At 36.0% G+C, this 22,230-nt stretch overlaps 1 protein-coding gene across 1 annotated transcript in view; it reads left to right on the top strand.

The window, feature by feature from the left end:
- The window catches only part of mdy (diacylglycerol O-acyltransferase), a 143,116-nt gene that overhangs the window by 80,175 nt on the left and 40,711 nt on the right, over positions 1 to 22,230 (top strand). The window contains exons 8-9 of the mRNA XM_090376920.1: positions 6,696 to 6,761; positions 11,847 to 11,950. Coding sequence (XP_090233046.1) covers positions 6,696 to 6,761; positions 11,847 to 11,950 — 170 coding nt within the window. The remainder of the gene's footprint in view (positions 1 to 6,695; positions 6,762 to 11,846; positions 11,951 to 22,230) is intronic.

Here is a 22,230-nt window from a genome sequence, read left to right as displayed (position 1 = left end):
TTCCTATCCTGTTTATCCTTCCTGTACACATTGTACTCCCCAAATTCCAGTTCTGCATTCCTTATATCTGTGTGACATCATGTCTCTGATATCCCAACAATATCTGCCTTCGATGTTTTGAGCAATACCTCAAATTCATCAAATTTATTTACCAAACTCCTAGCATTGGTGTACATGCTATATACATGCACCTGTTCCTATTCTTAGCTACCCTAACACAACCCATGTGTTTACTTGTACCGCAATGACTCCCAGCAGTCTCTGAAATATCGTGCATCTTGTTTTCCAGGCTTCTGCTCATTCCAATAGAAGCAGTGCAAGAATCACTTTCACCTCATCCAGTGGCTGCTGTTAATCTATTAGTCCTTGTATCCCCGCAAGCTAGCAGTTTTCTGATCCACCTAAACTGCCTCAATAGCATCAGCAAATATTCTTGCACCTTTTCTATTTTAGTGTATCCCATCTGTGTAGAAGCAGTCTCTCCTGTTAACAAGTACAGATCAGGCTGAAAAACATTCTACCCCTTGGGCCTTGCACAATCTTTCCAGGGCCAAATTGATTGACAAGGCTCTCATCATATACTCCCTCCTATCGTGTCTGGACAGAATTGCAGACACTTTCAAATTCTACCCTAATTCACGGCTTTTTTTCAATAGTGATCTGTACTTTTTAAGTAATTCCGCCAGTCTCCTACTCTTAATATAATTAGTGCCTACGTGTACAACAGTATTGCCTTTTGTGCCCTTAAAAGATGATATCCACTCTACAACGTCATCAACCTTTGCCCCTGGAGACATACCCTGGTCCTGTTTCACCTATCCTTTTTACATACCATGTTACCCGTTTCCCTGACAATAGTAACTAACAACTACTAGTTCCTGTGGGATCAGTGCATTCTATCTTGAGGGTTGCCACTGTGTTGTGTGATGATCAAGTGCAAGCTGTGGCGTTGATGTAGGCAGCTGAGAGCTTGATGGGCCCCTCAATTTAGATCCTTTGAGGGCATCTACCCTGTCCTTCAAGCTCTCATATAGGCCCATAACAACGCTGAGTTGTCGCCTGTGGTATAAGTGCTGTATAAAAATCATACTTTCTCTCTGTATATTCCAGACAAAAAAATTAGTTGCTTCTGGTATTTTGGCCACATAACAGGTTAAACACACACACACATTTTCTATGTTTGTTTGTTTGATCACATCACTGAAATTAGGGTATAAGGTTAACCCTTTTTTTCTATTTCCAGGTATACCAGCTATGACTGAAGAAGTAAGGGTTTCCATCACAAAAGATGGAGTGCAGAAAAGATATTAGTGAGTAGTAAAAAGGAGTGATAGCATTTGGTGGGTCTACAGGATATCCTGTTAAAGAAGTTGCTGAATTTGTCAGTGCAAGTAGAAAATCAGTAGCAGAATTGTATTGGGAAATGTCTGTGCTTAAGTGGTCGTGACTGGCGACAAATATTGCATATTAAAAGAAAAATGATTTCAAACATTACAAGAATTATTGCAAACAGTCAAGGACCTCATCAGCCATTTACTGAGAAAACAATGCAAAGAGAATTGTGACATGGATATTGAGTAGGGACCCCGGAAAAGATGATATTAGCACCTGTGTTTAAGCCCAGCTAATATGGGTTAAAAGCCATAAAAACTGGAATGTTAATGACTGGAAAGCTGTGATGTGGTCTGAGGAATTCAAATTTTGCCTATATCCTAATAATGTCAAGTTCAAAGGAGAAGTAATGAGTAATTTCATCCAGGCTGTGTGCAAGGTGTCATCCAAGCTGGTGGTAGGTCAGATATGCTTTGGGGATGTTTTCATTATTATGAATTGGGTATCCTACTTGAAATAACAACCGGTATGAATCAGTTTGGTTATACAAATATTCTGGATGATCAGATTGTCTTTTACTGAACATTTGAGGGTCATTCATGATTTCAATACTACCATATTTCAGGATGACAACTGTTTGGTTCTCAGTTCTTCTACTATTTTAAACTGGCATGAAGGAATGGTATGGCCTTTAAATTGACTAGCCAACTCACCAGATTTAAATCCTATGGAGAACATATAAGACTACTTTGACTGGAAAGCAAAAATACAAGAATGGCGTCCACAAAACCTGAATGAAATATGCACTAAATTCTTTCAGAATGGCCTGATATTGTTATAAACTGACAGTTTACATGCTACATATTTGCTAGATAGTATTTAAGTGCTCTAGTTGAATCCCTATCAATTAGAATTCATGAAATGTTTCACTGAAGGAGTGGGGGGGTGCACATCAATTGAAAAATTACGCAGGTCAGCTGTTCCCCCCCCCCCCCTCATCGTTCTGTATAATGTTTCTTAATGGTAATATTTCTTGTCCCTGGTTCTATATAATATTTCATATAATATATAGGGTGATTCAAAATTTGCAAGTCATAAATTATGTTAGTAATTCAAATTTATTAATTCTTTAACTATAACATTATGAAATCAAGTAATTATAATAATTGTAATGTTAAAAAAACATTGCAAATGTTCACTCTTGATCTGATTATCAGCAGTAAATCCTCATGCATTAAGAATATCCAAATAATTCAACCATGGTGACAGTGATCATATATACTGATATGGGATTTACTTAGTAGGGCCTGATGTAGCCGAGGGGTCAGGAGAGTGAGTGCAGTAGCACATGCTCTTTGAGTTGACTGGAGTTCAAGTCTGTGACTGTTTATACGATTAATGTTTGTGTTGATGATTTATTGTATAACTCCACTAACTTCTGATGGTTGTGCCAGCATATAAACAAGAAATTTTAAAGATATAACTACTGTAAAGGGTAAAGGGAAGAGATTCTGCTTTTGTGAAAGCAACTACAGTGGTTGTAGATATTTTTAAATACCCTTCAGTGGGACTAACTGATGACATTACCAGTTGCAATTGTAAGTGGGAAGCATACAGGGAAGTAATCATATAAGGGATCCTAAGAGATCCTGTTCAACGTTTAAACCTAAATGGATATCAGCTGAACTTATGAGACTAGTGGCAGAGAAGAAAAATGTATCCATGAGTATCCTTGGATTCAAGGGAGGTCCTTGTGGATTAGAGATGTGCAAATGTCTCCTCCAATTCACAGAGGGGGATCAAAGAATGAGGTGAGTAAGTACAGACCTGTAAGCTTGACTTCTCTTCCAGGGAAAATAATGGTGTCACTTATTAAAGAAGTAATGCAGTATCTAGACAGGAATGCAATAATATGGCAATCACAGCATGCATTTAAAGGGCAATCTTGTGGAAGATTGTTGCTTCTGATACAGACATACTCTCTAGTGAGTATGGTTACCAAAATGAGAGCGACTAGCTTTTTCATTTTTAGTACTAATAGTAAAATGTGTAAATCCTTACACATTTTACTATTAGTATTGACAAATGATGCAAGGAAACATGGTTTTATACCATTAGCCAAAAATTAAAAAAAAAAAAAAAAAGAAAAAAATGAAATAAAATAAAATAAAAGTCAAAAAAAAAAAAAAAAATCAGAATTAGACAAATTTTCAGATGGGATGAATGTGTGATGTGAGGAGTGTTTTTTTAATTTTTATTTTGTTTATTTTATTTTATTTATTTTTGCTGATGCTGCATAAGCTTTCCTCCTTAAAAAATTCAACAAATTAACATTACAACTCAGGAAGAGAGCTAGTTTCTCTTATTTTGGTAACTGTACCAGTGGAATCACCAAGAACATAAGCCTGTGGCCTGTAGTAGGTATTGTTTCACTCTATCAGGAAAACAGGAAATATATAATTCAAAAAGAATAGACAGAATAGGAACAAGACTATTTCCACTGGTAAAAAGTCACAAACAATGTCAAATTGTTATCTTTTAATTGCACAAGAGGTGATATTGTTGAACATGTAGTACTAATGATATTAAATAAGCATAGATAATTTGAGGATTTATTTCATAGATATGAAGCGATGATGAGAAAAAAACTGAGTTAAATCTGAAAGTATGTGGAACTCTGCAAAAATATGGCAGGAGGAAGTATGTCAGTACACACACACAATTATTACACCCTGGAGACATTGTGCAAAGCTGACGCAGTAGAATGGCATGCACTTGCTAACAAGAGAGTGGTTTTTATAGGGATAGGACACACTTAAGTATGAGAGTGCGAGAATATTTTCAGATGCTGTCAAGACATTATGTAGGACAAATACTGTTAGTCTGTGTATCTGCGGAGATGCACAGACTAATGGTACCATGAGCATAGGTAAAATTGATTCTTGAAGTACTTTTTTTCAGACGTGTAGTAGCCTGGAAAGGAGATTTGGAGAGAATACAAGCATAGTAATAATCACTGTGGCCTTGAATGGCTTAGGCCTATCCAATAGTTTTGAAAAGATCTCAATTATTTTAAAATTCAGATTTTGAATTCCTCTCTTCTCTATTGATCATAAATTCTAATATAATTTTTTTATTGGTGTAGAGTAATTACAGGATTTTTTTAAAACTGTTTAATTTCTCTATATAGCGCATTGGAGTATTATAAATAAATTAATAAATTTGAACTTTTGTTTAAGTCAGCCAATTCCATTATTATTATTATGACTTTTTCTCCTTATGGGATTTCTTCTGCCTCATGACAAGTACTGGTACAAAGTGCATGGGATGGTTGGTTGTGTCCAGTTGCTATTATTACTTTATTATTTTTAACATTCCTATGAATAGGTGCACTAACTACAGCAGCTTGTGCACCATTAAACACACACACACACACACACACACACACACACACACACACACACACACACACACACACACACACACACACACACACACACACACACACACACACACACACACACACAATTATTTCTATTACTGTGGTTGAGGAATTCTCTGACAACCATACAGGTGTTCAGGATTGCAACTTTCTGGAATTCCATGTGTTTTCTGGGAAGCCTACTACTGCTAGGGTCTTATGGGGCTCTTTGGCACCATGCTGGTGATCATGGTAATTGAGATGGTCATTACTTGTTTCACATGCTGCATTTCTTTGACTTCCTGTCTTGGGTTTATGTAGTTCCTGATCTTTTCCTTGTAGGTGTTGGGCACTGCTGTGTCAATCAGGTAGATAGCCATTTTCTTCTTGTCAGTGAGGGTTATGTCTGGTCTGTTGTGTGTGGGATCATTTTGTCCATTATTATGGCGCAGTCCTATTATAGTTTATGAGTAGGAGTCTCTAGTATGGCCTGGGATTGTAATATGGTACATCCTTTGATCAACTGGTATTTTTGTGCTAGCTTTTGATGTATTATCCTGGCAACCTGGTTGTGTCTATGAGTTCACTCATAGGCATGATTAGGTTTATGAGATTATTATTATTGGCAAGTGATGCAAGGAAGCTAGCTAGTACAGCGTCAGCAAAAAAACCAAAAAACTACCCACCTTATCTGTACATTAGTAGAACTATTGGAGATGTGGTGCCATACATGAGATATGGTATGATGAATACAGTATATTGAGAAGAAAATAGGGAGGGTAAAAGGGGAAGGAGAGGAGAGTTATTCTTCTTATTAAAAGCTCCCTGAAGGTCACTAGATTGTTCCCAGTGTCAGTCAAGTTCAGATGGAAAAGAAAATGAAGTCAGTTCTCTTTCTGATGCAATTTTGGAAATGCTGTCAACAGCCAAGTCTAAACAGAAGTGCCTTTGTCATAAGCAAAACTTTGACTTAACACTTCTAAAGATGCGCAAAGATTCTCCTGGAAAAAGACTAATTTCATTTAGTAGTTCAGCATGGTTTTCTATTTGTCTAGATGGAAGACTGGGAGATTGAATTTTTTTTTTTTTTTTTTTCATTGGTGCTTATTCTGTATGGTCTAAAACTGGCGATAGCTCTCAGGGAGAAGGCTAACAAACAGGTGTAGGATATTGTTGTCAAGTCCTGTTTGTTTATAGAGGAATGTCCATTTATAACTACCCTCTGTCTTTTCCTATCAGTAATTTCAGTTTTTCTCTTCCAGTTTATATAAATTGCTATTCATGTGGAACCATATCAAAAGCTTTACTGAAATCAAAGTAAATAATATAGAATTTGTTGTTTAATCCAACTGCTTTGCATCTTGAAAGATAATAAACCACATTGGTCAGACAAGATTTCCCCTTCAAGAACCCCTGCTGTGATCCATTAAGGACATCATTATAGAAGTAGTTCTGTATGTTAACTCCATTGTTCTCCCCCCCCCCCACAAGTACTCAAATTCTCCTATCAGAATCCATAACTAAACACACTTAATTTCTGGGCTCTTTGCATTGAAAATATACAAAAGCATCTGTTGCTCTGTTATGTCCCACTGCAGTTAGCTCAGTATACATGCTGCCTGTAATTCAAACAATAAGATTCTGATTTGTAGGTTCAACCCAGGGCAATTCCATTAGCAATTGAAATCATGCCCACACAATTTATTCAGGATTTGGAAAAACAGCCCAGCATGCAGTGTATATGCATATTTCATAACCATTGGTAGTATTTGCTTATTTCATTATGCTTACTGTTTACAGATCTGTTTTGGAAATAGTATGAAAATAAAAATATGATCTTAAATATATTTATTATTTTTGTAGAAGTTTTCCATAATAAGGTGAAATGGATTTTTAAAATGTAATTAAATTATAAAAATCTATATTTATGTGGTACTTACAGCAGGAATTGCAAATGGAAAAGTTTCTTCAATGCTTGTTTCATATCCAGACAATCTTAACATTAAAGGTATGTTTATAGCATCTTTAATTTTGAATAATTGGTTGACTATTTATTACATTTATTTTGCAATATGATTTTGTTAAGGAACCTTGAGTTAGACAATAAGAAAATTCACAACTAAATATTTTTCTCATGGATTTTGATCCCCTCTATTATAAATTTTTTCCCTTACTGTTGAGGTATATAACCTTGCTTTCTTGTATTATATTTGCCACTACTACTACTACTAATAATTAATACTGATGTTACCCTGGTGACGTGAGTATTATTATGAGTATTATGGTGACATCTAATCCTTGTTTATCACTAAACAAGGATTAGATTTCAAAGTATGGCAAATTATAAAAAAAAAAAAAAAAAGTATAGGAACAAATGTTTTTGTATTTAGGATTTTTTGGGCCTAAGTGCAAGTCCTGCATTTTGGATTTGTTGATTTGCAAAAGCATATTATAAAGTACCTATGGATTTACTTTTCAAATTTCTGAAAAACATGACATCAAAGATAATCTTTTAAGGGGAATAAGAAGTTCCATGAAAATGGCAAATCTGTATGAGGATTGAGGAGTGCATTGGAAAATGGCTTAAGGTTAAATTTGGAGTGAGACAAGGCTACACATACTAAAAGCATGTTACTTTTTTTTTTTAATATACATTTAAAGGTTTATCATTCAATGCAGGGCCATGCCGAGCCATTTTAGTACCTGAGGCAAGAATGAAAAATTGCACTCTACTGTTAATGATGGCAACATTGGCAATTATTTAATCTTTCATTTGACGCCCATTTCAGCTTTTAACCTGAGGCAAGAGCCTCATTCGCCTCATCCCCAGCACGGCTGTGATTCAAGGCCTAAGTTATATCCCTTCTAGAGAGAGTTTCTGAATGTTTGGGTCCTGTGCAGCATGGGCCCTGTGGGGCAAGTTTCTTCATGTAATTTTGAAAATTTGTAAAAATTAAAATTTTGTACATTTTAATTATTAATTTGTCATTTTTTGACTTGGTTGCCCAGTATGCAGTATTTAAAGAAATCAACTCAATTAAAAAAAAAAAAAAAAAATTGTAATAAACTTGTTACTTATTTTTTTACCTATATTTATATAGTGCTTCTATTTCATAAACTTCTGGATCTGAATTTTAGAGAATTTCAAATTTTGTAAGCTAAAATTGGGGAACAGTGACAGGTGTAATTTCCTCCTCTGCTGCATGCTCTAATTTAAAATATATTTTCATGCTATTTATTATAAACTTCAATTGTAATTACTTAGAATTACTGAAAACAGATGGCAGCACTTACTAGATTTCAAGACAATTCATAAATGGATTCAATATTTGAAACATTCCTCAGGGCCATGTTTGAAAAACATTCATATACATATGTACTCCAGAAATTTTATTCTGCAGAATAAAAATAAATTAATAAAAATGAGCTAAAATAAAATTTGTTTTATATTTTTTCTTCTAAATATTTATCTAATACTTCTTTAAATTTACATAAGCTCTCTATAAAAGGCCAAGTGATGATTTGTTCCAGTAGTCAATTACCCTTTTACCAAAGGCAAATTCTACATTTATCTTTGCTTAATTTGAAAATGTGTCCCATTGTTTGCATCATCCCAAAAAAAAGAGAGAATATACCTCCATCATTAAGTGTTTTCAAGTCTTTTAAGGCTTTAATCACTTTGGTTCAGATACATGCACTGGTGTTCAAAGAAAGTGCATCACCTAGGAATTTCACATTTCTAACCCTTTTTTGCAATAGTATGTTACATTAATGACTAGCATCACAACTAGAAATATAAACAAAAGATATTAATTGTTAAGGCAAAGCTAAGTAATATTTGACAGGGGCTCTCAAAATATTCCAAAATGAGCATTTGCAACCTTTATACAACAGTTTTGGTGAACATGACAATTATGTCTGAAATGTTATCATCAATTTGCTTCAGTTTATTATTTTAAATGAAAAGTTCACCAGGTGCAAACTAATTTTTAGTTGAATCACCTCTGGCCCTGATGACAGCAGCACACCGTCGACTGATAGTTTGTGGTTCCAAACACGAATTATGGCATCCTGAAGTTCATGAAGGGTCTTTGGTTTCATTCTGACAACTGCAGATTCCACATGATGCCAACAGTTCTCTATAGGATTCAGGTGTTTCCTGCCCTGCTGTTTCCTGGCCAGCTAAGAGTTGGCCAGGAAATCATTCTTGCAACCATTTTTTCACCTGTAACAAATGTAAACACATTACTGTAGAACCTCTAATGCAGAAATGAAGCTAAAGTAACTATAGAAGTGCCTACTTGCACTTTTTTGCCTGATGACAAGGAGCAGAGTTATCCTGAAAGATGCAGTTACTTGGCAGGTTGAAATGATCTCTAATGTTTGGCAGCAATTTGCCTTCCAATATAGCCAGGTATCCATTGGCATTTACAGAACCTTTTATAAACTGCAGGTGACCTACTCTGCGATACGAAATGCACCCCCATATCATTTGGCTGGTAGGGAATTTCACTGTAGACACCATACAGTCTAGATTGTATTCTTCACCACATCTATGGCGAATTATTTGTCTCCCATCAGAGCCATGTAGGTTGAATTTCTTCTCATCCGAGAAAATAACTGACTTCCACTGCTCAAGGGTCCATTTGACATGCTCCTTACACCAAATTAATCGGGTCTTTTTTATTTTTTGTGTGAGGAAGGTTTTCTTTGGATGATGGGCTACAAGTCCATTTTTGAAGAGGCATCTTCTGACTGTTACTACACACTTGCTACAACTCCTGTATGTTCTTCCCATTCTCTTTTCACCTCAGACGAAGGAGCTTTATGGTTTTTAAGGCATAAGCGCTTAAAAACGCAGTGCTGTTTTGGCATAGAGACTTGTTTGCATCCAGTTCCTTTTTTCCTATCAGCAGAACCAGTATTCTTGAGTTTGGAAAGAAATCTACTCACTGTCAACTGATTACAAAACACTCTATAAGCAATATGATGGGAAGAACATCCTTTCTCACATAAAGCAACAATAGCATTTTTTCTTCGTGGCTTCAACTGCACGTAACTCGCCATCCTGACCCAATCAAGGAATGACTGCAACTCTTGCAGAGCATGCTTATATAGCTGAAAGTAACAGCTGATGCAATATTATGTCATCACCATATGCATGTCAGTCTTATCTGATGTAATCTGTAAGAAATATTGCCATATACTTATGTTATTTGGATGACAATTACAATTTTAAGGGGTGATGCACTTTCTTTGAACACCAGTGTATTTTCCAAACTTTGCATCTCACAGAATGAGTCTCCTCCTTTAAGAATCTTTCTTTGTATCGATAGGTAGTCTTTTTGTTCTCCTTTTTACAATTTCGAACATGTTTATATCTTTCTTAAATGAGATTTACAATTTTAAGGAGCGATGCACTTTCTTTGTACACCAGTGTATTTTCCAAACTTTGCAGCTTATTCCCTGTATACAATATTCAAGATATACATTTATTTGTTATCCTACTGATGAAATTCCTTCAAATCATTGCTAGCATTATGCACTATCCTTCCAGCTTTACCATACTGTTAAGAGAACTCCATCTTGGACTGCATTATGATCCAAAGGTTCTGTTCATTTTTAACATTAAGTATGCTGCCCCTTAGTTAATAATATAACTTGAAATTGCTGTGACATAAATGCAAAAACTTTGATACTAGGACTTGTATTAAAGCTTATTTGCCATATTTTAGAGAAGTTGTAATTTCCTTGTCTCATTATAGCAACATTTCCTGTTTCTATTGTTAATCACCTTGATACCATTATCAAATATTATTAATGAAAATTAAAAACAGGTGATCTACTGTGGAACATGCCCATAACTCTGGTCCATTCAAAGCATTGCCCATATATAACCACTTTGTCTTCTACCAGTTAAGTCTCTCCATTGTAGCAACCAATCACCAGTGCAATATTTCTCCATAAGATGTTTATGTAAGACTGTCAAAGTCATTGTGAAATCTAAGAAAATTATATTAGTTATTCTTTTTATTCAATTCCTTTTGTGACTTCCTCATGATACCTTATTTTAACAGACCATGTTTTTCTCCTTAATAATAATATATAGGTGTATTGCTCAAAATGAGTTTTAAGATTTGGATTTCCCCTTTAGTAGTGTGAAACCTGTCTTCCAAGTAATGCTGTGATATTTAAGTTACCAATAAATGATATAACTTAATGTTTTGGAAAATTCATTCAGCATCTAGCTTGCTTCACTAAACATTTATTGTACAGATGAGTGCATGTTATGCTTAGCATCTGATTGTGTGTTTTCTTTGTATTTATTTCCAATTTTTTTATATATATATTTTTTAATAAAGGTCTTAATTGCCTAGATCACTCTGAGAAAACCCTTTGCATATGGGAGAGACATTTGCACACTTCCAGTCCTGGAACTTCACCTGAGTCTAATGGCCCTCCATTATTAGAGACCACTGGTTTCATGATCTCCTTAGTCATTTTTCTCAGCATAACTTGATATCATTGACCCTTAGTGCTTTCTTCACTTTTAAATACAATAGGTTTCTCTTCTAGAGCTTTTTTGCTAATCACAAATTCATTTAATGCTGAATAATTGTTAGCGGAACTACAATCTGCTCTTAAAGTATATTCTTGTGCAAATATAGATGCAAAGAATCTATTCAGTTCATCAGCTGTTTGTTTGTTTTGCGGTTGGCATCTGCTGATTGCACTACTTCTCTGTAGTCTGTCAGTACAGTTTGTTCTTTCCTTCTAGTGTTCAGATATGCAAAGAATTCTTTACTGTGTTTGGAAGTAATAAAGGTAGAATGCTACTTTGCATGAGTTTAAATTTTCACTCTTGAAAGTGCAGTATAATACTGAATAATAATACAAACTATATGTTTAAATTTTACAATTGTCTGACGAACTTTAAAAATTGTTTTAAATAGGGGAAAAGATCAATATGAATCAAGATTCAGAACTTTAAAACGTACAGAAATTTAAAAATACAAGTATTTCTTAATAAGCTATTTTTAGCTGAATTTTATATTAAAATTTTATATTTAACTGTTTTTTTATTTTTTTTTAGATCTCTATTACTTTATACTTGCACCCACTCTTTGTTATGAACTAAATTTTCCACGCACATCTCGGATAAGGAAGAGATTTTTGGTTAAAAGAATAATAGAAATGGTATGTATTTTTTTTTTTTTTTTTGTTTTATCTGTGTGAGTGAGATTTGTTTAGATAGAAACATTGAACCAGGAGAGAAATGTATGGTTTGTGCTGACAGCTATAAAGAAACACATGTAGTTGCAGTATTGGAAGGAAACAGTGAATGTAATAAATGGTGCAGTGCACACACGGAATGCATATAAAGAATTGTGTCCAAATCCATGCTATAACAGTTGTACAGTACTGTAGCACTTGTTGCCTACAGGGGTCTTTAACTACCTTGAGGTAAATTTTTCATTGTATGCAATTTTTTATGGGGAACATTATCTAAAGCAGATAAATTACACAAAGCAGATAAGTGCTGTGCATGTGCTGTTACTTGGAAATGTGCATCATGTTGTCTGATACAACTTAAATTTAGAAGCATTATAAAATGGCTGCATATTGTTTTTTTTTTTTTTTTTTTTTTAAATCCTGGTTAATTCAGAGGTGAAAGTGATTCTTGCACTGCTTCTATTGGAATGAACAGCAGCCTGGAAAACAAGGTGCAGGGAATTTCAGACTGCTGGGAGTCACTGTGGAACAAATAAATACATGGGCTGTGTTAGGGTAGCTAAGAATAGGAACAGGTGCATGTATACTTGCATGTACACCAATGCTAGGTGTTCGGTAAATAAATTTAATGAATTTGAGGTGTTGGTCAAAACATCAAAGGGAGATATTTTTGGGATATCAGAGATTAGCATTAGTAGAGGCATATGATGCAAGAAAGCAAGCTTATGCAGCATCAGCCAAAAAAACACTTCCACTTCACCCCTCCGTTCATTCAAAATACTTGTCCAGCTGAGCCTTAAATTTATTTAGGCTATCAACTTCCACAACCAGGGATGAAAGTCTGTTCCACCAATCAACTACCTGCTGGCTAAAGGCAAATTTCTGCACATCCATCCTACATCTGTCTTTCCTCAATCTCAATTTATGCCCTCTCAGGTGATTATTCTGAGCAAGAGGAAGAATCCCATTGGCATTGAGCATGCTCAAACCATTCAAGGCTTTATACACCTCTATCAGATCACCTCGCCGGTGCCTAGTCTCCAGACATTGTAATTTGCAGAACTTAAACCTTTCTTTGTAAGAGCAACCCTTTGTTCCATTCACTAATCTTGTTGTCCTTCTCTGTACTCATTCCAGCAGCTCTACATCCTTCTTGAAATGAGGCCTCCAGACCTGTATACAGTACTCAAGGTGTGGCCTGACCATTGCCTTATACAAGGGAATAATCACCTCCTTATCCCTGCTAGAAAAATTCCTGTATATCATTGACAAGACACCATGAGATACTCTTACAGCTTGTCTGCACTGCTAAGAGAACTTCATATCTGCCTGCACAATTACCCCCAGGTCCTTTTCATTCTCTACCACTGTCAGTGTAGTACTTTACATTTGTCAATGTTAAACTTCATTTGCCACCTCTCAGCCCATCTGCTCAACCTTTCCGGATCTTGTTGCAGCAGCATAGTGTCAGTAGTGTCCTTAACAACCCTGCCAACCTTTGTATCGTCTGCAAACTTGGACATTAAGCTTGATATACCATCATCAATATTATTTATAAATACAGAAAACAATAATGGACCCAGCACTGAACCCTGAGGAACTCCACTAATAACATTAGTCCACGATGAGCAGTGTCCATTGATTACCACTCTCTGTCTTCTCCCCCTCAACCACTCCTTTATCCATAGCAGCAATTTTTCTCCAATGCCACACTGCTCCAATTTGTGCAGCAGTCTTCCATGTGCAACAGTATCAAAAGCCTTTCTAAGATCCAAGTATATAATATCAAAGTTATTCCCTGCATCCAGTTCTTTTGTGACTGCATCATAGTATCCAATCAAATTGGTCAGGCAAGGCTTTCCCTTAACAAAACCATGCTGTGTCCGAGCTATAACTGAAGTCTTGTCTAGATGATCCTGCAGTACCTCCATTAATTTTCCTGGAACAGAAGTTAAACTAACAGGTCTATAATTACTTGTCACCCTTTGATCCTCCTTTGTGAATTGGGGTCACATTTGCACATCTCCAGTCCATGGGTACCTCCCCTGTGTCCAAGGAAGCTCTCATAATTATGGCTAAGGGTTTGCTTACTTCCTTTGCTGCATCCTTTAATATAACTGGATAGATCCCATCCACCCCAGGTGACTTTCTTGTGTTTATCTTCAATAATTTCTCCTCCACTTTAATCTCAATTATTACAAGATTATCTAGCTTACTGCCAGAGTTGAATACACCTCTGGCATTCCCCTCGCCGAATAGCTCCTCATGTGTGAATGTCGATGCAAAATATTCATTTAGTTTGTTAGCTACCTGAGCAGGAAAGAGTTGAACCATTGATATCAAGTGGACCAATCTGATTCATCCCCTTCCTTCTAGAGTTTACATAAGTAAAGAACTCTTTGCTGTTTTCCTTTGCATCCTTTGCCAAAGATTTCTCGTAATCTGCATTCACCTGCCTAACTTCCTTTGTAACTTGGTTACAGATCAACTTATATATATCATAGGCTTCTGTGTCACATGTTAATTTATATGTATCCCACGCATTTTTCTTCTCTTCCATATGTCTCATTAGTTCATCTGACATCCATTTAGGCCTAAACGTTGAACACTATTTCTTAGTTGGTATGTAAAGCCTAGTACAGAAAAAGCCTAGTAGTAGCTTCCAAGATAAATTCTTTGAATGCTTCCCATTTTGAATTTGTCGTTGGTAACATCATCAGTTGGTCCCACCGTATAAAATTTAAATACTGTCTCAGCCCACTGTAGTTGCCTTTACGAAAGCAAAAACCCTTCCCTTTACCCCGGATGGTAGTTACCTCTTTGAGTAAATCCCACTTCGGCACACTGTGATCACTGCCACCTAGTGGTTCCTTTATCTGCAGATTCTTAATGCATGAAGCATCACTACTGATAATCAAATCAAGAGTATTACTCCCTCTAGTTGCCTCCCGAACATGCTGATGTAGAAAACAATCATCCAATAAATCCACAAAAGCCTTGCTAGTGTGTGAGTGACCAACCCACAAATTCCAGTCAATATCTGGGAAATTAAAATCCCCCATTATAAGACTCTGATTTACTGCCCCACTCTCTTTCCCTGTACAGTTTCTTATTATGCTCATCAGAGTCATTAGGCCTATAGCACACTCCTACTCTCAATTTTGATCTCCCAATGCTTATGTCACACCAAACTGACTCGACACTGCACTGTCCAGCTATGTCAACTGGCTTCACTTCCTTGGATTTTATGTATTTCTTAACTAATAGCATAACCCCTCCTCCCTTCCTATCCTTTCTGTACATATTGTACTCCCCAAATTGCAGTTCTGCATTCCCTTATATCTGTGTGACACCACATCTCTGATATCCCAACAATTATCTGCCTTTGATGTTCTCAGCAATACCTGAAATTCATCAAATTTATTTATCAAACTCCTAGCATTGGTGTACATGCAAGTATACATGCACCTGTTCCTATTCTTGGCTACTCTAACACAACCCATGTGTTTACTTGTATTGCAATGACTCCCAGCAGTCTCTGAAATATCCTGCATCTTGTTTTCCAGGCTTCTGCTCATTCCAGTAGAAGCAGTGCAAGAATCATTTTCACCTCTGCCAGTGGCTACTGTTAATCTATTAGTCCTTGTATCTCTCCAAGCTAGCAGTTTTTCGACCCACATAACACTGCCTCGATAGCATCAGCAAATATTCTTGCACCCTTTCTATTTAAGTGTATCCCATCCCTGTAGAAGCAGTCTCTCCTGTTAACAAGTACTGACCAGGTTGAAAAAAAATTCTACCCCTTGAGCCTTGCACAATCTTTCCAGGGCCGAATTGATCGACAAGGCTCTCATCATATACTCCCTCCTATCGTGTCTGGGCAGAATTGCAGACACTTTCAAATTCAACCCTAATTCACGGCTTTTTTTCAACAGTGACCTGTACTTGTTAAGTAATTGTGGTGAGATGTGGTGCCACACAGATATAAGGAATGCAGAACTGGAATTTGGGGAGTACAATGTGTACTGGAAGGATAGACAGGATAAGAAGGGAGGAGAGGTTATACTATTAGTTAAGAAACACAAAATCCAAGGAACCTGGCCGGACAGTGAAGTGTTGAGTCAGTCTGGTGTGACATAAGCACTAGGAAAGCAAAATTGAGAGTAGGAGTGTGTTATAGGCCTAATGACTCTGATGAGTATAATAAACAACTGTACAGAGAAATAGAGTGGGCCTGTAAATCAGAGTGTGTTATAATGGGGGATTTTAATTTCCCAGATAGTGATTGGAACTTGTGGGTTGGCCACTCACACACTAGCAAGGCTTTTGTGGATTTATTGGATGATTGTTTTCTACAGCAGTATGTTCGGGAGCAAACTAGAGGGAGTAATACTCGTGATCTGATTATCAGTAGTGATTCTTCATGCATTAAGAATCTGCAGATTAAGGAACTATTAGGTGACAGTGATCACAGTGTGCTGAAGTGGGATTTACTCAGAGGTAACTACCTTCATGGGTAAAGGGAAGGGTTTTTGCTTTCATAAAGGTGACTATGGTGGTCTGAGAGTAATTAAATTCTATATGCTGGGACCAACTGTTACCAACAGCAAATTCAAAATGGGAAGCATTCAAAGAATTAATCTTGGAAGCTACTAAGCTTTTCATACCAACTAAGAAATATTGTTCAAGGTTTAGGCCTAATTGGATGTCAGATGAACTGAGACATGTGGCAGAGAAGAAAAATTCATGGGATACATATAAATTAATAGGTGACATGGAAGTTAGGGCTCACAATACTAGTATTAATACTGGTATTCCAAAAAACATTTTTCACAATAAATTTTGATTACAATTAGGTTCAATAAAGTAAGGAAAAAAACAAGTAATTACTGGAATTCACATTTAAAATCAAACTTTTATTACAATAAGAAATAGTCTAGCAAAAAATTATTAAACATACTCAAAACAAAAAAAAAAAAAAAAAAAAAGCATCCAATCTACCTGTCTGAATAAAGTGAGTTCTTAAGAAACTCAATAGTGTTATCGTTTAAACTGGATCTAATTTTGGTACATATTTAATTAGCGGCAGAAAACGTCCTTTAGGATTCTGTGCTGGTTGGTGCTTTGTACTGAGATAGTTGTAAACAAATTGCAGTTTAACTCTCCCCTTATTCCCTCATCTTCAAAAAATATTTCCTTTTTACCAAAAATAAAAAAAATACCTTTTTAACTTTATGGCGTTACATCCATATTAATGAAAGAAGGACTAACGGTTAAGCTTGGCGAGGAAACCAAATCTAAGTTCTGGTGGTGGTGGTTTGGAGGGGGGGGTTATTTATTAATTTTTATTTGCCTGTACCTTTGTATGATTTTCATACAGCAGCTCCCCTCAAGCACTAAGCCCCACAAACTACCTGACTGCGTTAAAAAAATGAGAATTTCCAGGAGCTGAGGGATTTCTCTCCCCCCCCGCACACATGAGTATATATATCGTATATATATATATATATAATATGTGAGCTGTCAGTTTCTCAAGAGCAATGACACAAATATAAAACAAAAGTCGTTTATCATACAAATCTACTCACAATACATAACTGGTGTTTACTTACATCTAATCTATTCATTTTTCTCATTAAATCTGTTAATACATGCTATCATTTCCATAAAATTTCTCTCAATTAACAATCAACTCTCTCTACAGCTTCAAACACTAAACTAATTCAATCTTAATCACCAATATCAATTCTCTTCACAACAGCAATCCATGAGTTGCTAACGTAATGCCAACAGTTTCATGTAATCTCTCTTAACCCTGCTTTAGGCCTGTGCTTTTTGAGCACAATTTTTAACTGTAATTTGACACCCGGCCTCGTCATAGAAACTAATTATTTTTGAAATTTCTACTCAATATACAAAATTGAAACTCTCAATATACATAAACAGAAGTATATTCTTTAATTTCCTACCTTTAGCGCTCAGCAAAAACTATTAATTCACTCTAAAACAGCAAAAATGTACGATCACATTTCAATTTATTAAATTTTGATGTCGGCAAAACAAGATCCAAGCTTTGAAAATAAAACGCGTTACTTCATTAGTTCAAAATTCGCGCGTCAGCTCGGCGCCTCTGGCTAAAACGAATCAACGCACGCAGAGAGATAATTGACTGGTCAAGCTTACGTCATTAGCGTTACCAAGGTGATCCAAGGAGAAAATGAAACTGTAAACAACTTTCGTGGAAAACAAACAGTTGAGCATCATTACTTGCGAACACTAATTTGCATGGCTCACTCACAACAGTAGCTTTATTGCTTTTCGTAATTGTTGTACGAAAGAATTGCAACGAATTGGTTTTGAAAAACTAAAATATTGCATTTCCTTTCTTCAATATCTACTAAAAAAAATCAAGGAAATTCATCTACTGGAAGCTATACTGGAAACGGAAAGAAAAAAAATGTCGTAAAACTGATCACTACAATGCGCATTTCATAAAAAAAAAAAAGTTCGCTTTATTGTAATTGTTTCTAGAGGACTAAATCGGAACAGCAGTTTCATGGATGTATATTTGATCTTCTTACGAAATTTCAAGAAAATATTTCTATTCATAGCTGCGTTATAAACTTCGAAAACTGATATCGAAAGAACTTCACATGCATCTCACCTGGTGTACAAACGAAAAAAAAAAAAAAAAAAAAAATGCGCAGCTAGTAACAGATTGTAAGAACAATCCATTACTCGTAGTGAGGGATTGGGAAATTGTAAGTAATTGTTATTGAATACTTCAATATTTCCTTGATATGCATTTGATATCATCAAAAAATTTCCAGAGAAAAATTGAATTTTCATTATCACACAACACCCGAAAAATTCACCATAAAATGTCATGTGTTTCAATGTTTGAATTCCATTCTGAGCTGCAAATGTAATTTCACTTCTCTTGCGCTGACAGAGTAGCCGTTCACCGAATGAAGAAAAACAGGGTTCATTTTCATGAAATTTCCAATTCCCTTCTTTCACTTGAGGGAAAAAAAACTCCTTAGGGGAGGGAGTCCACCCTTTCTAGTCCGACCCTAGAGAGAGAGAGAGAGAGAGAGAGAGAGAGAGAGAGAGAGAGAGAGAGAGAGAGAGAGAAATAAAAAATACCCTTTTGGTGGGGAGAAGGCCAAGAGATTGTCAAACTTCCAGAGCGCTAACTTTCATTTATATTATTTATTATTATTTATTTATTTTATTTTATTATTTTAATTTATTGCCTCTTATTTATTTTTTTTTTTTCTTGTGTTGTTCTAGCAATCCATCCTGGATTGGGGTTTCCCTGGGCCGGGATAGTGCTTCTCCTCTTTTCTCCTTCCCTCTCTTCATCTTATACAAGTTTTCCTTTCCTCCCTGGGAAACTTTTTTTTTTTTTTTGGCTGATGCTGCATAAGCTCATACACTTGCTTTCTTGCATCACATGCCACTACTACTACTACTAGCAGTTCCCCAGGGAGGAGAGCGTGCAGTTAGTAGGGGAGATCTTGCCCTCCTAGTAGGGACGAGTACCTGGAGGCAGCCAGGTGATTGCTGCTTCCAGGTAGCCAGAATGCCCAAATACAACATCACAATACAGAACACACACATAAGCTCACAAACAGTTTTTCTTTCCTGTCACTTTCTCCCGTGCAGGATGAAAAATTTTTTTCTCTCTCTCTTGTCTTCCTTTTCATCTGTCTTCATCCAACATGGGATATTCCTAAGCAGGATGATTTTTTTTTTTTTTTTTTTTTTTCACAACACACACTGGCCTTACCCTGACAATGCGTAAAAATTGAACAGAGCAACGAGGCCGAGATGACTTTTGTTGTAGGAGCCGCCCATACAAAAACAAAAAAAATAAATAAATAAATAAATAATAATAATAATAATAATAAAACAGCATTGCAGCTCTAAGTCAGTTTCATCCTAGGATGCGGAAACTGCAATTGTTTTAGAGAACAATATTTTACATTTTTACTTTCTAACATTATTTTGCGTTATAGCTCTGTTACAATATTTTGCTTCGTTTCTTTACATTATTGCTGTACCAAACGATATCGGTGTGCATGACGTTTCATCACAGATGCTGGAGTTCTAATTAGTCAGTTCATCCTAGGATGCGGAATTACTAATTAGTCCGATTTTGGTCTGGTGCTCATTTGATAAAAAATCCAGAATAATTCCTCTGGAAATATTAGCTAGTGAACTGCATTATAAATTTCAAACATCGCTGTATTGCTTATCCTTTGAGTGACCGCATGTTTTCGCCTTGTACAATTGTTTTATTGTGGACAGTTTCTTCCAGTCAGTAAAATCATTTTTATACATATAAAGTAATTCATTATGTTGGGGGAAACCGTTTTTGTTCCTAATTGATGTAGCACTTTCGAATTTCGCAAAGTGGATTATTTGAACATACATTAGGAGGTCGGTAAAAGAGTTGATAATTGATGGGCAGCATTCCGACGAACAAATTTTCTGTTTATATTACGTGATGACCACAGGTCAGAGATCCCGAAATAGAGAGAGAGAGAGAGACAGAGAGAGAGAGAGAGAGAGAGAGAGAGAGAGAGAGAGAGAGAGAATACAAGAAATCGCACTGCATTTAGCAGTCACCGACTCATCTGCCAAAAACCACAGTAAAACAATAAAAGTGATGGGGAGTAAGTCTATTTGTCAGCGGAGTTTATCTGTTTATTGCAGTTCAGAACAGCATTATGACCATGGATGGTGAATTTATTTGGCTTCTGAGCTAAAACAGAATTTCTCCCTTTGCGATGACATCAAAGCGTAACAAGCAAATATCTTCTAACGATACTTTTTGAGCAGCCGTTAGTTGTAATCTGTTAGCTTTGTATTGTTACAAATATTGCAGTTATGTGAACAATACACATTTCAAGAAAGAAAGAAATTCATAGCGGATGATTTTTTTTCTTTCTTTTGATGCACCAGTTTCGAAGTTTATAACGCAGCTATAAATAGAAATATTTTCTCGAAATTTGGTTAGAAGATCAAACCCAGGAAACTGCTGTTCTGATATTGTTTACTAAAAACAATTACAATAAAGCAAACTTTTTTTTCTTTTTTTTTTTATCAAATGCGCATTGCAGTGTTATCAGTTTTACACCAGTTTTTCCCGTTTCGAACAGATGAATTTCCTTGATCTTCTGTTCGTAGGAGCAATACACGTTGAAGAAAGGAAATACGATCTATTCACCTTCCATAAACTGTTATTGGTACTGTATGGCTTTATTGCCTCTTATGTCAAAAACAGTAGCTCCTGTTCGTCTTTTGTTTATTTACACTTCTCCCTTACAGTCTCGATGTAGCCGTACGATGTAGCTGTTTATATACTTCCCACGCTTCGCTCGTATTCACGCGGAGTTGTTTATGAGAACTGCTCCTCTCCGTAAAAAGAAATTCGCGCGCTTTACACCAAGAAACGAATCAAGTGTCGGGTTTCATAAGCTCTAGGCTGATTAGGGTGGGGGTAAAAAAATTAATTGAAAAAGGCCTAAAAAATTGCATACTTGATGTCACATTTTTGTCATTTGCGTGAAATTCAATAGAAGGTTTTGAAAATTTAAGTAGGAAAACTCAAGAAAAATGTTCTGATTCCAGCTATACCGAGTTTCAGCTCTGTAATTAGTGTAAAAATGATAGAATTTATGAATTGTAATTTGATCTGGGTAAATATTTACCCAGAGGACCGTTTAAAGGTTAATTTAGCAATATCAATTTTCTTTACAACTTCAACCAAGTAAACCAACTCAATACTGAACATTTCCTTATTTCCTGTTTCTTCAACCTTACTCGAAAATAATCTCCCACTTTAAGTATCTAGGTTTGTTAAGGGAAAGTCTTGTCTGACAAATTTGATAGGATATTATGATGTGGTTACAAAGGAACTGGATGCAAAAAATAATTTTGATATCATATATTTGGATTTTAGGAAAGCTTTTGACACTGTTGCACATGGAAGACTATTGTACAAATTGGAGCAGAATGGTATTAAGGGTAAGTTGCTACAATGGATAAAAGGATGGTTGAGTGGGAGAAGACGGAGGGTGGTAATCAATGGGTGCTGCTCTTCGTGGACTAATGTTATTAGTGGAGTGCCACAGGGTTTGGGGCTCCTCCATAGCCAGGTGGGCAGGAGCAGCAGTGCGTAGCACATGCTTCTTGATTAGACCGGGGTTTGAGCATGTGCACACCAAATGCGGAGG

Source organism: Mastigoproctus giganteus, chromosome 7, assembly GCF_048544385.1.
Source record: "Mastigoproctus giganteus isolate SK-2022 chromosome 7, ASM4854438v1, whole genome shotgun sequence".
NCBI lineage: Eukaryota > Metazoa > Arthropoda > Arachnida > Uropygi > Thelyphonidae > Mastigoproctus > Mastigoproctus giganteus.
Note: the sequence above shows the minus strand (reverse complement) of the source record. Positions and strands in the feature narration are given on the sequence as shown.